We start from the raw sequence: 15,875 nt of genomic DNA on the forward strand, positions 1-15,875 counted from the left end.
TTGTCGGTCAAGGCCAAGTCGGCCTTACACAGTTCTGACTCAGACCTAGTCAACCAGATTCAGAGACTGCAAACAGGCGTGTCGTTGACTGGCCGTGAGTGGGGCTTCTTCTGGGAAATATCAACCTGATAAGAACATGAGTCTAGAGAGGGATCTTGGATTCAGTTTTTTCTAAAAGATTAATAAATAACAGTACACTGAGGCGGCCCCTCCGCGCCCGCCTCCTTCACTATCCCACAACAGGAGTTGACTTTCATTCAAAGTACATTCCAAGTGAAGTCTGTTTTACAGGTCAGCCAGAAGTTTTCTTCGCATATTTAACATTCCTTACTGGAAGAGCTTCATTTTCAGAACTAGCTTATATTAAGCAGCCCACCTCACTGATTCAGTTTAACGACAATGTTTAAGAGAAGTGAACATTGAGGTTGGTAGCCTAACAAAGAAAGGAAGAATACAGGTTGTAATGTTTTGTTCAATTATGATAATTAGGTATTATTCTACTTCAATTCAATATGGGATAAAAGCAGTTTATTTGAAAGATTGAGCAATACGAACCATGACAGGCTTGCCTTAGGCGGGGCATGAAAGGGGTGGACCGACAGGATAGCAGTCGATGCCAAAGTCTGTGTGCTCTCTCTGTGCCCTCAGGTAAGCGCTTGTCCTAAAACAATACGCGACATTTATCACAAGGACCCGAACAAACAGCTCTGCGTGGATTTACCAATCATATAATCTGCTTTGGATGTTAAACTGAAATTTTGGACTAATCCCCGAGACGTAAATTCTACGGAACTCAGGTATGCTTTAATAAATGGTTTCTGGGTGAAGTGAAATGTGCTAGTAAAGGTCAGCCATGATTGTATCTATTACAAAACTAGTATGATTGTTGTGAAGAACTAACAATAGTAATTGTGTATTTCATATTTAGTCTACTCATTATGCCCTGAACAAATCTGATTTTGCGTCCTGTCATGGTTGTCATGTTGTGGTGGTTCTCCAGGGAACAGGAGGATTATTGGAAGGAAGTTGGGAAAACATCCTTCCTGGCATCACTGTGCTTTCATAAACAAAATTGAACACATTGTTTTTCCTCATTAAGTTAGTCACTTTTAAGAACATTATATGAGTTCTACCAACTTTAGCTTTAAGATTTCAGTTTGTTTGAGCCTGTGTCCCACAGTACATTTCCAACGTTACGTCACCATAGTGCATGTCATGTCTTGTCTATTGTAAATTATTGACCCACATAAAATCAGTGAATTTTCCCTCAGTGTTAACACCTCCTATTTACACAGCAAACGACTCTATATTCATGCATCATGTGGTTTGATCTGATATTATGAATACCTCCTGAATGCAGCTACACAACTCCTTAACCAGGAAAGAGCAGCAGAAATAGAGTAAACAGACCCTACGTCATTACAGCTTTAAAACATTCCATCGCTCAGAGGGCTTCTCTCATTCCTCTTTTTTGGAACTAACCAAACAGTTTATATTTAGCCCGTTTACATGATTTCTTTAAAAGCGCTTTGGTTCTCCATTGAAAATAACCCTAATAGAGTACTCGTTGTGATGGTGATGGTCCGCCGCTAAAACCCTTTAATGTTTTCTGTCAACCCACAGAGCTCTGCTCAGTCTCCAGAATGTTCTGGAGGAGTCTGGCCTCCGCTAGGTAACAGATCACAGAGGTGGTGTGTGGAGTGGAGATGGTCTCCTGGGCTCCCCTGCTGCTGACATGCTGCATGTGGATACAGACTCCCACTGCCTCCCAACAGTCCAGCTGTCCTAGCAGCCCTCGAACGGGAGTGGACTTCACCATTAACTACCCCTCGCCCTACTTCCAGACACAGAAGCCCATACAGAACATAGAGGTGAACTCCTTTCCTCCTGAGGTTTACGTGGCATCCCAGAATGTGATTGAGGCTGTGAACCAAAACCTGAGCGTGCTGTGGCAGCTGCGGACAGGCCCGGTGGGCAGCACCGAGTGTGACATCTGTCACCTGTGTGGTGTCGAGACTGACCCCGAAGACCCCGCAGACACAGACAATGAGGTCCTGCTGATGGACCCAGGGTATCTGCCCTATCTGTACCACTGTGGGAGCTCCCAGCATGGAGTCTGTTACTTCCTGGAACTCGACGCTAACGGTTCACCGCCTACTCCGAAATGTCTCTTCAGGAAGCAGGCCAACTCTCCCTCCCACTGTCCCGACTGCGTGGCCAGCCCTCTGGGCACCAAAATCAACATTGTGGAACAAGCCCAAACCACCTATTTCTTCGTAGCGGCCACTCTGGACGAGCGCGTGGCTCGGTGGTACGGCAGGCCGTCCATCTCCATCCGCCGTCCGCTGTCCACCGAGGACGGCTTTGAGACGGTCACGCAGGGCCTGAGCGTGCTGCCTGCCTTCCAGCACTCCTACCGCATCGACTACATCCACAGCTTCTCCACGCAGGACTACGTGTACTTCCTGTCCGTGCAGCGGGAGAACCCCGCGGTGGCCGAGAGCCTCGCGCCGTTCCAGACGCGCCTGGGACGCCTGCCGCTGAAGGACACGGAGGCGTGGATGTACCGGGAGATGATCCTGGAGTGCCTCTTCAAGTCCAAGCGGAGGAAGAGGCAGAGCCATGGGGACGTGGTGTATAACGGGCTGCAGGCGGCCCACTTCGGGCGAGCGGGGACGACGCTGGCCGGGGAGCTGGGGGTGGACCAGGACGACATCCTCTACGGGGTGTTTGCGGTGATGGATGCGAGGGGACGGACCCACAGGAAGTCAGCCCTGTGCGCTTTCCCCATGGCCACAGTGAACTCGGCCATCGACGCCGGGGTGAACGACTGCTGCAGCAATGGCTCGGAGCAGCTCTCCAGAGGACTCAACCACTTCCAGGCCTCTGAGAGCTGTCCCCACGAGGTGAGAACCTCCCACACACACTTCCTAAACATAATGTCAATAAAGATATAGTATGTGTATACGTTCATGTCATGATTTCCTTTTCATTGATTTGATGGAAAGTAGTAGACCCTTACATTGCTACAGTGAAGTATCCCCAGCTGTGTGTATCTGTACCCGTAGTAACTGGGGTGGAAGTGAGGTGAACAGAGAAACAAGGTGGGAGGGGCTGATGAGTCATAGCTGCAGGCTGCCACTCAGAATCTCTGCACTGCTGTGGTACACCATGTACATGAGAGCCATGTTAGCTCACAAAAACGATTTACACTACTGAACTTCTCACAGTGAGAACCAGTAGCTGTGAAACACAATTAAACAATGAAACTACAAAAAGAAACACTGCAGTTAGGATTTTGACCAATGAGAATTGGAGATTCGGAATCCCTCGGTGGAAAAGGAACACGATTGGGACGAGTTCCATGTTGATTCAATCAGAATCAGAATTGAGTTTAATCGCCAAGTAAGTGGTCACAAACAAGGAATTTACTTTGGTGGGCAGGTGCAAACAGTGAACATTTAAACATAATGAACAAAAAGAGGATGTAGAAAGTGTACAACAGAATAAAATAAACTACTGGCAGAGCTATACAATATAACAATATACAATATATACTGAATATGTTAAAGTGACAGTGTATAAGACAAGTGACAGAGTGTCAGTTTGGGGCTTTGTTAAAAAGGCTAGCAGCGGAAGGAAAGAAAACTGTTCTTGTGGCATGAGGTTTTGGTCCTGATGGACCGCAGCCTTCTGCCGGAGGGGAGTGGTTGAAACGGAGTGTGTCCGGGGTTTTAGGAATCGGCCACAATCTTCCTCGCTCGCCTGCGCGATAGCTGCGATGGCCTCTAATCAAGGTGTGTCCTTATCGCCCTTCCAGGCGTTCCGCCTCCTCTGAGCTCAAGGACTGCACCTGCAGAGACGGTCTGCCAACACAGGTTATAAATCCTGCTGATAAAGAGACGGAATGCAGTAGGGGAGGGAGGAAGGGGGGATTGTGAAACTGCTGCGCCCAGGGAGTTTGTGTGTGTGTGTGCTCGTGTGTGTGTGTGTGTGTGTTAGGTCAGCGGAGGAAGTGTGGGTGCGTGTCCCTGTTTCTGCTTCTTTTGAATTGAATTAGTGTTATCTGAGTGCAAGGAGACATGCATGCTAGAGAGCTGCGGCAGGATACAGTAGCAGTATTCGTGTGACCTTCGAGTTTCGGCTTAACCAATAAACAAAGTCAAGTTGTTTACTGTTTAATCTACAGATAAGAGTTATGGAGTTGGTCCATCCTAGTCAGACACATGCCAATAAAATAAAATGCAAAAGGCACATAGTTAAAACATAAAAGCCGTGGTGAAAGTCATTTGTGTATTCTAGTGAAGGACAAACTAATTGTATCACAGCTGGCTAATCTTGTGTGGGTGAAACAAGTGAAAAGAAGTCTTCGACCGGAAAGAACAGTCGACGGGCAAGTTAGAGCAGGTTCGCTAATTGCGCTTCACCAGAGTAGCCACATTCAAACTCTGTCCCTCGAAGCAACCTTGCTTCGTTTCAGTCGTTCTGCTTCATACATGCTGGATATGCTGACAGATTTAGGAGCATGTTTTGGCCATGTTTTAGTCCAGTGCATCTGCTTTCAGTTTGGGGTTGCGACAGTGCGTTGAGGAAGCACAACCATGGCAACAAATCATCCTGGAGGTAGAACTGACTGCTGTTTTATGGCCATGTTCCTCCCTGAGGTGTACACATGGTGTGAACAGGGATCATAGCTGCAGGCGCTCAGGCTGACGCATTTCCGACCTAAATGGAAGCTTTTTTTCTGTGTGTGTGTGTGTCTGTGTAAACACAAACCCTGGCCCTCCACGCCACCATTTTCAATTCCGCTGTACAATGTCTCTCCGATTGTATCTGTGCGCTTTCTCCGTGGGTTCTTTTCGGAGGATATCTGGTGTCGTATCTTCTAGAATGATAGCACGGAACACGCAAGACTTGTGGTCAAACAGTTCCTAATACGGCGATGCTTGTTTGCTTATGCCACACAGAGCACAGAGGATATCACCTCGTGCGCGAGCCAGCCCACCCTGGTCTCCCAGCCCTTCTACAGAGTGGACTTATTAAACAGTCAGATGAATGACGTGCTGCTCACCTCCATCCTGGTCACCACCCTGGGGGATCACACCCTGGCACACATTGGCACCGACGACGGCCGCCTGCTACAGGTAACACGGCAACAACTGGCAGAGCGGGAGACCATGGCGTCTGAACCACCCTAACCGTGTATGGAACAGTTGGACTGGATGGTGGTCCACGAGGCTGTATTTTCTCTCGAGGTCCAAGACCTAAGGCCCAAAACTCCTGGGTCTGGGGAGGTAGTGTGAGGTGTTTCATGTGTGGGCTTTTCCATGGCTCAGCAGTGTGACTGTGGTCCCTCTAGGTCATCCTGACCCGCTCTAGCTACTCTGTGTATGCCAACTACTCCCTGGGAGACGCCAAGGTGTCCAGGACAGCTGCCGTGCTCTCGGGATCTCCAGAAGACTCCTTGCTCTTTGTGGTTGGAAACAAGGTACATGGATCGCCGTTTACGGCACGACAGCATGGAGGTTTATCTGTGCTGCCTTTCCCTATTCATACTGTTCTCTCTCTCTCTCTCTCTCTCTCTCTCTCTCTCTCTCTCTCTCTCTCTCTCTCTCTGTCTCTGTCTCTGTCTCTGTCTCTGTCTCTCTCTCTCTCTCTCTCTCTCTCTCTCTCTCTCTCTCTCTCTCTCCTCTCTCTCTCTCTCTCTCTCTCCTCTCTCTCTCTCTCTCTCTCTCTCTCTCTCTCTCTCTCTCTCTCTCTCTCTCTCTCTCTCTCTCTCTCTCTCTCTCTCTCTCTCTCTCTCCCACTCTCTCTCGGTTGGACTCCCCCCAGATGTTCAGTGTGTCCCCTACCGGGCCGGGCTGTAATCACTACCTCACCTGCTCCGGGTGTCTGAATGCTCCCGGCTTCATGGGCTGCGGCTGGTGCGCGGGCTCCTGCTCCCGCCGGCAGCAGTGTGGGGGCTCGTGGAGCGGCTCCTCCTGCCCGCCCCTCATCACCGAGGTAGGACCCTCCCCTCCCCCGTGCGCCCGGAGGGGAGCCCGGGAGAAGACGTGACCCACAAACAACCTCAAACTGATCCTGCTTATCACGGATGGAGAAAACCCATCCGGGATCGCGGCCCTCCTTTTGAATTCGATGTTGTGTGTTTCGCCTGCAGTTTTTCCCAAGACGGCGCCCCCCTGATGGTAAGACGATGCTGACGCTGTGTGGATGGGAGTTCCAATCTCCGCAGTCGGACATGACTGAGAAGACCCACCAGGTGAGAGTGGGAGATACCCCCTGCACCTGGAAGACAGGAAGCACCAGTACACAGTGAGTAACACACACTCATACATGCATGAATGTTTTCATTGACAGTAGCAGACACGTGTCACTCAAAGCAGCGGGCAGGGGTGGGGATTTGAACCTGTGACCTTTACCCTCAGTGGCTCTACCACTGAGCTAACCCGATCCCCAAAGACAGTTTAGTAGCACAGGGTCATTTAGAACTTTCTCAACCCCCCCCCCCCCCCCCCCCCCCCCAGGCTGGTGTGTACACTTCAACGCCCGTCTGGCATGCCTTCCCAGGACCTCAACGTCACCGTGGAGGTCCGTGAGGCGGAGGGCCCCTTCTTCATCCAGGGCCAAGCCCAGATGCATGGCTTCTCCTTTGTGGTAAGAGGGACGTCTTTGGCCGTCAGTCTTGTCGTAACGTGACTGTCAGTGAAACATACCGATCTGCCATTGTTCCTCTCCAGGAGCCCACTATAATCGATGTAAAGCCAGACTACGGACCCCAGTTGGGGGGGACACTGGTCACAGTGTCTGGACACCACCTGAACGCTGGGAACATCCAGAGGGTTATGATTGGTGGTAAAGACTGCCTGCCCAAAAGGTACTTATGGGCATGACATCATGCTTTTCTGTATGTTGAGGCTCTGTTTGACTATATGCAAAGTCATGGCTGTGGCTGTCGCTCTCGTTCAGTGTCTCGAAGGGCAGTGGGGCGATGTCCGACATCGTCTGCTTCTCCCAAGCCTTTGGAGATGTGGGCGAGGCGCCTGTGAAGGTCCTCATCGACGAGTCGGAGGTTTCGACCAGCAAGATGTTCCTCTACAAGCACAATCCCGAGATCACCGGCCTTCACCCTAAATGCAGTTTCAAAATGTAGGAGAGACCCCCTCACCGCATTGACTTACGCTCTCGGTTCATAGTACCTCATATGTGATGTGTGAACTTTCATTTGATTTGATGATGCAGGGGATCCAGAATCGTAATCACTGGCCAGAATCTGACCTCAGTGAGCCAGATAGGGATCCATTACAGATCCAACTCTTTGGAGAAGCCTATTCATAGGGTGAGATTGCATACCTCAACTTGCATAACATAGAATACACTTGGAAATGCACAACGTGTCTGCTTTCCACATTGGCAGAGAAGACATTCTCTCCAGCAGACCGGCTGTGTCCATTCCCCATTCCAAACCTCTTGCTCTCTTCCGACCCAGCTGTGCCATGTCACGGGGAACGCCACGCTCGTGGAGTGCCAGGCCCCCGACTTCCCCGGGAACGTGGCGGACAAGGGGGAGATCTCCTTCGACATGGACGGGGCCAAGGGTCGCCTGAAGACGCCTTTCGTGTACTATCCCGACGCCAGCGTCATAGCCTTCGAGTCCGAAGGCAACGTGCTGCGCCTGAGTCCAGGACAGGATGAAGTCTCCCTGCACGTAGGTCCACCGGCAAACCCCCCCCCCCCCCCCCCCCCCCACACACACATCCCCGAGACGAGCATGGGTACAGCTTTTGAGGCCGTGATTAACGTCCCCCCCCCCCTCCCCCCCTCTGTGGTGCAGCACGCCAAGCTGAGCCTGGTGAAAGATTGTATGAAGATCAGTATGACCATCGGAGAGGTGGACTGTAAGGTCCAGGTTCTGGAGAACGAGCTGACCTGTAGGATGCCTAAAGACTTGGTCATCCCCAGTGAGGGTTTGGCCGTCCAGGTGAAAACTCCGCCTCACAGACCACACTTGTCCACCATGCTCTCTAATCTCATGTAACCGAGTTGCTATTTCGCATTGTTTACCGGGACGTATCTTTCTGTGCCAGGTGATTGTGAATGGGATTGTCTATAAGGTGGGTACAGTGGTCTTGGTCAACCACACCATGGTGAAAGTAGGCATCGTACTGGGCATCTTTGCAGCCATAGGAGTGGGTGCTGCCATCGCGTTCATCTTCATGAAACATCAGAAGACTAAGGAGAAAGGTGAGCAGGGACTTTGGCTTCCAGACAAGAGTGGACAAAGTTCCCACCGTCATACGTGTCTCTACGTGCTTCTCTTGACCGAAAGTGAGTGTCTGTTTCATGGATTTTCTTTGTGATACGTTCAGCCAAAGTTGAGACCCGTTTGTCGAGATTGTCCTCTTATAGAGGGGTGGGCGTCAACAACAACACAAGTCCTACAGGCGACTACAGACGAAGTGAGGAAGCATATACACCCCCCCCCCCCACACACACACACACACACTGTCTCTCCAACTCTCTTTCTCTCCTTCGCCTGACCTGGCTTATCCCCTTGTCTTTCCCATGCGCTGTAGACTTGTCCAGCCAGTCGGGTTCAGGGGGCATAACCTTCCAAGGCCTCCTCTACGCTGCCAACTACGAACCCCTGTCTGTGCCCGTGACGCCCCACGACAGGGTGTCTGTGGTCAGCCTGCGCCAGGAGATCCTGGAGGAGGTTCGGGACGTGCTGATCCCATCAGAGATGCTCAACGTCCAGCACAGCCAGGTCATCGGCAAAGGTGCGTCTCAACGGCTTTACACGCGACAGGATCCCACTTGAATCGTCGACGCATCGCTGGGGTTTTTCCCATTTCCGTTTCCTCCTTTTCGTCAACTGCTCACTTACGTTTGCCTAATGCACGTCTCCTTTGACGCGAACATGTGTTTCGAAACAGGCCACTTTGGGACGGTGTATCACGGCTACCTGACTGTCCACAACCAAGAGATCCACTGCGCCGTGAAGTCACTGAACCGTATGTGAACTCTTATCACATTGTTTGCTTGGTCTGCAAACGACTGTGTGTCATGTTAGTGTATGTGTGTGTGATCAGGGATCACAGACCTGGGGGAGGTGGAGCAGTTCCTCAGAGAGGGTATCCTGATGAAGGGGTTCGACCACACCAACGTGCTCTCTCTGCTCGGCATCCTGTTGCCCGAGGAAGGGCTCCCCCTGGTGGTGCTTCCCTACATGAAGCACGGGGACCTGCGGCACTTCATACGCTGTGAGAGGAGGGTGAGGCAGCCGGGAGGATCACCTCTCCTTTTTACATTTACATTTAGTCATTTAGCAGACGCTCTTATCCAGAGCGACTTACAGTAAGTACAGGGACATTCCCCTGAGGCAAGTAGGGTGAAGTGCCTTACCCAAGGACACACCGTCATCTGGCAGAGCCGGGGATCGAACCAGCAACCATCTGATTACAAGCCCGCTTCCCTAACCGCTCTGCCACCTGACTCCCCTCTTTTTACAGAGCCATATACCTGGCACCTCTTCATACCTGGTCCAAATGGGTCATTTCTGGACATACTGGACTTTGTCTGATGTGGTAACGAACTCCTTTTGGTGCCTCTCTGTGCAGAACCCAACCGTGAAGGACCTGATTGGCTTCGGCCTGCAGGTTTCCAGGGGGATGGAGTACCTGGCCCAGAAGAAGTTTGTCCATAGAGATCTGGCCGCACGTAACTGCATGTGAGTCTTGCTGAACCGTCACCAACGCAGGCAACTTAATCGTAGGATCTCCTTCTTCAAAGAAGCACCCGGGGTGTGTGAGCCATGTGTCTTCTGTTCCTCCTTCCTCCCTCTGCAGGCTGGATGAAACCTACACCGTTAAGGTGGCCGATTTCGGGATGGCCAGGGACGTGTTCGACAAGGAGTACTACAGCATCCAAGATCACAAGAAGGCCAAGCTGCCTGTCAAGTGGATGGCCATCGAGAGTCTGCAGACCCAGAAGTTCACCACCAAGTCCGACGTGGTGAGTAGACTGTTCCAGAACAACGAACCGTCGTTTCCAGAACTTCTTTGCTGGACACGCTGACCCGAGCTCCCTCCACTCTCCCAGTGGTCTTTCGGGGTGATGATGTGGGAGCTGTTAACCCGAGGAGCCAGCCCCTATCCTGATGTCGACCCCTACGACATCGCCCACTACCTGTTGAAGGGCCGCAGGCTGCTTCAGCCCCAGTTCTGCCCTGACGCTCTGTAAGTGCCCGCAGTGTTTACCTTACATTTACATTTAGTCATTTAGCAGACGCTCTTATCCAGAGCGACTTACAGTCAGTACAGGGACATTCCCCCGAGGCAAGTAGGGTGAAGTGCCTTGCCCAAGGACACAACGTCAGTTTGCATGACCGGGAATCGAACTGGCAACCTTCGGATTACTAGCCCGATTCCCTCACCGCTCAGCCACCTGACTCCACCTTGCTGTTGGAATGAGAAAAACGGAAGATCAACTCAAATTCAAGCATCTGTAACTGTCTGCCTTGGGACAAATCAGTCTGTTCCCCAACCGACATACCTAAGAACGTAAATATCTTTTTTGGAGTGCTTGGATGAGTGTGTCCATGGTTGTCTTTTTGTTCTTGCCCCTGCCTCAGTTACTCCGTCATGCTCCAGTGCTGGGACCCTGAGCCGGAGTTCCGACCAAACTTCAACACCTTGGTCCAGGAGGTGCAGGAGATCCTGTCTTCCCTGGAAGGAGAGCACTACATCAACCTGATGGTCAGCTACGTGAACCTGGACCAGCCCCGCCCCTACCCAGCCCTCACCAACTCCGCCGATGAGGCAGAGGCCTCAGACTCAGACGGCCAGGTCTTCACCTGAGAGACACCCCGATCCCCCCAACCCCCAACAGCCAGAACCCCCAGGATAACCAAGACTGTCCAGACCACGGGACCCAAGACCAGGCCAGTGACAGGAGGGAAACTGGATCGTGACATTGGTCCTTGGGTAAGGGAGGGGCTTCTAAGGGTTACGGCGACTGACTTCTCAGCTCTCCACATGCACACGTGTTGCAGCAGTCTGCTGTGAGGACCTGGAGGCTGGTGTTGGTCTGCACGCCACGGGACCCACGTGGAGACAGGAACATTTGGGAGAACATCTTATTAAATGCTTGAAGAAGCACAGCTGTACATGTATGCCAATGAAAGTCCAACATGTTTGTTTATTGTAATTGTAGACTTGATTCGAAATGAATTTGTGGACATTGTGGTATTTGACAGGGTATTGGAGCATCCGTTGAGCTTGTCAGGATAGGGAACATTTAGTTGACTCTGATCCATTGCTGTGTTAATACTCAATGTGTTTTTCAAGAAAGAAATGGTCCCTTGCCTATAATGACTGACAACTCAGGGAGTCTGTTTGTGAATGTTAGAAAATGTCAACATTTTGGAGAACGGTACTCACATTCTGCACTAAAAATATTTTTTTATTTCAATCTATAAAGGTTTTGCAGATTATTGTATGTGATTTTCAAATGTGTGTCACGTACTGGTGCTTTAATTCTTGTTGTTCTCTGAGTCGTCCACTAGAGGACAGTAACAACCTTTACTAGTCCACTGTCCCACTGCAGTATACTGCGTCATATCAGACCCCAGTGTGTCCACAATGAACTTATGTGCTTACTTGAAGATATGTTACAAAGAAAATCTATCACCTGAAATGACTCCACTGGCATTATTTATTATTTCTCCCCTTCAGGATGTTGAAGATGTTTCAGTTGAGATATTTTAATTGAGTATTCAAATGTGTTAGCTTCACATGCAAAGATAAATATGCTGCCTTACTGTTAACAGAAAAGTAATCATAGAATGTGGAGACATTTACGTTGTTTTCCAGTTTATATGCTGTAACAATGTTTGTGCCTGAAATGTAAGACTTCCTCCTGCAATCCACTTTATTTTCATCACCCTTTATGTGTTGGAGAAGTTCGGGGAGGGCTGTGTTTTACTGCAGGTGAGGGATTTCTTCAAAGGCAGTGAGGTGAGGCTGGGCTGAGCAGAGAACCTCCCCAGGTTCACTCTGAGTGGAAGACAAGCGATGCAACATCAAGGCTTCGCCAGGGTGAAGCCCCCCCCCCCCCCCCCCCTCTTTGAATCTGATTTTCCTGTATCTTTAATACTCATCATTCATAATTTATAATGGTTAAAAACTTCCTTTTTACTATCCTTCTTTCCCTCCAGGTAGCATGGGGCTGGTGATTCATACTGCTGTGATTGCCGGTAGGGACTGGGTGGGGGCAGAAAGAGAATATAGTGCTTATTGATTTAATAACTGGCCGAATACATGCATCTTAGATATACAAAGGTTGGGAGGTAGCATTTGAACTCCATCGAGGGCTATTCAAAAAGCGGCATAGAGAAAGGCAATTTAAAAGGCACTCTAATGACAAAGCTATTATCAACTGGTCTAAAGCCACTATGTGCCTCCGAACTCTCCTGCTCTCCGCTGCCATCCCAGATCATACTTCCTGCCTCCTTACCCTGTTCTGCCCGGGCCCGCTTCGACGGCGTACTTGAAGAAGTGGACGAGGAATCGAAATCGGGTGTGTGTTTGGTGTTCAATTCAGATGTCCTCTTAGGTGGCAGGCCCACCTCAGTTAGTATGACTCGTCTCAATATCTGGAAGAAACGTTCAAACATTACATTTACATTTAGTCATTTAGCAGACGCTCTTATCCAGAGCGACTTACAGTAAGTACAGGGACATTCCCGCCAGGGCAAGTAGGGTGAAGTGCCTTGCCCAAGGACACAACGTCATTTGACACGGCCGGGAATCGAACTGGCAACCTTCAGATTACTAGCCCGACTCCCTCACCACTCAGCCATCTGACTCCCATTACATCTGACACGTCGACAGTGCCTCTCATTTTCCCTCCGAAACTCATGCTGAAGGGTATGATGAGGGCCACCGGCCTGGGATTCGTTTGAAGAATAGTTCACGAAAAGCAAAGTAAACCCGATGGAGATGAGGCGAAACATGCCCTGTCTGGTCAGCCCATTGAGAAGTTGGAGTTGAAGACTGTTTAATGTCATTGCGCATGGTTATACCACGAATCTGGATGGTAATGAAAAAATCAATAATGGCCTACGGCAAACAGACCGGTGGAGACCCTGGGAGAGAATACAATATGACTGAAGTATAATTCACAGTGGTGGTGAGACCTTCACTCTGGAGCAGACTGTTGAAAAGGGCGTGTGGGTTCTGCTCTCAACTTTTCCTGGGAACAGTAGCTTATTCGATGTGTCTTTTCATCAGTTGCATGCCTTACACAGAGGAGGATCCTAATTATGAGGTAGCATGACACGTAGGGTAATTACAGCATATGAATGGGTCTAAATCTATACTCATACGGAACACTATCCTGTACTGAACACAAAGGATGAAAATGCCTTATCAAATCTGTGGTGTTTGTGGCTGACGAATAATCAAAGGTTGGTGCGTCCGTCCATGAGTTGAAGTCCATGCCTGCCTATGGGAGTCAGGTGGCTGAGCGGTGAGGGAATCGGGCTAGTAATCCGAAGGTTGCCAGTTCGATTCCCGGTCATGCCAGCTGACGTTGTGTCCTTGGGCAAGGCACTTCACCCTACTTGCCTCGGGGGAATGTCCCTGTACTTACTGTAAGTCGCTCTGGATAAGAGCGTTTGCTAAATGACTAAATGTAAATGTATCCAGCAAACCACACACCAACATAAAGAATTATTGGCCTAAATCTTAAGCTTTTCTTGACTTTTGGTGTTCTGATTGCCTTGCTATTTCTCCTTGTCTGGCCTCGACGTGGATCCAAGGCTTCGGGTGCGCCTTAGGACGTCTAACAATCAGACCTAGGTCCAATCCAGCTCTGACTACATCTGACAGCTTCAAAAATGACCAGATCATTGAGCCACGAGGACTGTGCAGAGCCCCTCAATTCAACTTCAACGTGACGCAAGCAGACTACTCTCACCAGGTTGATAGTCAGGGCACCAGGCATTGCACTGAACAGGATTGCCCATACTTGACATCCATCAATCCATTGCATGTTTCTTTCATAGCTGGAAGTCAGCATTCTTTATGTATAATTTACATTTACGGTATTTTATCATACCGCATCAGGGGAACGTACGACACTGCACCACTCCCATACACTTTTCTGAGGGAAAATATAGACCTCTGTGAGTCAGGCCAACTTCAGTTTAGCTTCACCTTGGAGCTGGAGCTTTGAATGGTTGGTCTGGCATTTCTTCTGAACACCAAATCAACTGAGCTCACTGTCTGAAAGTTGTTGGAGTTGTTTGCAATATGTGTTCAACAATCACGTCAGGTTACAGCCACAAATAAAAACAATGATGATATTACAGAAAGTAAGACAAATAATTGTCAATAACCTACTCAATGAATATACTCTTGTAAAGTAATGCTCTTATTTTCTTGAACATGTGTTTGTGACATGTACAAATGTACAAATTGTAAACTACTATACACGAAGAGAAGAGTTACATTAGTTAACTATGTTTGCTGAATGCCACTGGAGTTAAATGTCTTTTAGGAAAGGTTTCCTTATATGAACGGACTGCTGTCAGTGTACTGAAAGTGCATGCTAGTTATTCAGACCAGTTGAGTGATGGAAGGTTAACGCCTTTCTCCTCATCCAGACCTTCCCTTCAGTTTCTCTCGCCCGCAAGTATGTGTGCTTTCTTTAATGCCTTTTCACCTTCTGGTTTTATAAATGCAATTTTCTTTTAATCCTTTAGCCTGTGTATCATCTGAATAGAAGGCCAATCGTATTTCTTGTCTCTTCCTACCTCATCTCCATTGTCGCTTCGTATCCGGGAGACGATGGAGAAGAAGTTGGAAAGGTCAGAGAAGAAGAGCTATGTGTTGCCTCCCCTGCACCCAGCCTGAATGTCTCCACAGATGGGATCGAGTCAATAGAGGAGCGAAAGATTTGCCGAGCAGTGAAAGAGCTTTCGAGTTCCAAGGCCGCGCGAGGCATCGAGAATCGAGCTTGCTCATCAGAGTGCTCTCTATCATTCTTTTCATCATTCATGGCACCGTAAATTGAACAGCTTTGTCAAATCCACCTCGACGGATATTTCAGTTTGCTTTCAAAACCACAAAACAGAATGCCACAGCATGATAAATGCGCAGCAACATGGAGTTCATAGACGGTGTTGTTCTTACATGTTCTGTTTCCTGAATCAGCCTGTGCGTGAGAACTAGCCTCTGAAGCCGTCTCCATTTGTATAGGTTTAGCATCAATAATGCATGATTTCGTTAACACATGGTTAACACGCTCGCCAGCAAATTCATATTTCATAAAGCTGAGACATCATGCACTCAAGGGTCAGCACAAAGTGTGTTCGTGTTGATAATAAATATACAGTAACGACAATGTCACTTGATCAGGCATTTCAAACACTAGTAAGGTTTAACAAAAGTGAGGTAATTCCTTCAGTTCGATTTTTGTTTAGCGTTTAGTGGTGCCACTGCTCCATGGCGCAGCTGAACTGAAGGCTGATACCCTTAACCCTGTCACCCCCTGGACGTCCTTCATGTAATTTCACACAGACCTTACTCACCTGCTTACTACTGATGTCATAATCGAGATCTCTCCATGATTCAGGATGTCTACAGATCTCCAAACCATCTAGATGTGAAATGGTCATAGTCTTGTCCCCGGGATACTTAGATCAGTGACAATACAGGGGATTTGAGCATTATGAACTTTACCATGCTTTCTCTTGATCCTCATCCAGTGCCAACATGTTGAGTGCATTACATATTCCAATGCTTTGGACAGTCAGATGAATAATTTAATCAAACCCTTTCTGACCAACATTAAACATTTATGTAAATAGA

At 49.1% G+C, this 15,875-nt stretch overlaps 1 protein-coding gene across 1 annotated transcript; it reads left to right on the forward strand.

Moving 5' to 3' along the window:
• The first annotated feature begins 95 nt into the window (after window positions 1-95).
• On the forward strand, window positions 96-11,697 carry mst1ra (macrophage stimulating 1 receptor a). The gene is made up of 21 exons (XM_067233368.1): window positions 96-797; window positions 1,624-2,906; window positions 4,968-5,144; window positions 5,360-5,488; window positions 5,833-6,003; window positions 6,161-6,315; window positions 6,528-6,657; window positions 6,741-6,877; window positions 6,970-7,149; window positions 7,243-7,339; window positions 7,490-7,708; window positions 7,835-7,981; window positions 8,088-8,244; window positions 8,370-8,459; window positions 8,577-8,780; window positions 8,937-9,014; window positions 9,093-9,274; window positions 9,621-9,730; window positions 9,849-10,014; window positions 10,102-10,238; window positions 10,634-11,697. The coding sequence occupies exons 2-21, from the start codon at window positions 1,707-1,709 to the stop codon at window positions 10,857-10,859; spliced, it is 4,092 nt and encodes a 1,363-aa protein (XP_067089469.1). The 5' UTR covers window positions 96-797; window positions 1,624-1,706; the 3' UTR covers window positions 10,860-11,697.
• Window positions 11,698-15,875: the final 4,178 nt, after the last annotated feature.

The sequence above is a fragment of the Osmerus mordax genome, chromosome 1 (assembly GCF_038355195.1).
Source record: "Osmerus mordax isolate fOsmMor3 chromosome 1, fOsmMor3.pri, whole genome shotgun sequence".
NCBI classification, from domain to species: domain Eukaryota; kingdom Metazoa; phylum Chordata; class Actinopteri; order Osmeriformes; family Osmeridae; genus Osmerus; species Osmerus mordax.

What these genes read in the sequence shown, in the direction of transcription:
- mst1ra (XM_067233368.1), top strand. Translation starts at nt 1,707, where the DNA reads ATGGTCTCCTGGGCTCCCCTGCTGCTGACATGCTGCATGTGGATACAG. An exon ending in AGGATGAAGTCTCCCTGCAC is followed by an intron (nt 7,709 to 7,834) that starts GTAGGTCCACCG and finishes TCTGTGGTGCAG; the next exon opens with CACGCCAAGCTGAGCCTGGT. An exon ending in CGCCGTGAAGTCACTGAACC is followed by an intron (nt 9,015 to 9,092) that starts GTATGTGAACTC and finishes GTGTGTGATCAG; the next exon opens with GGATCACAGACCTGGGGGAG.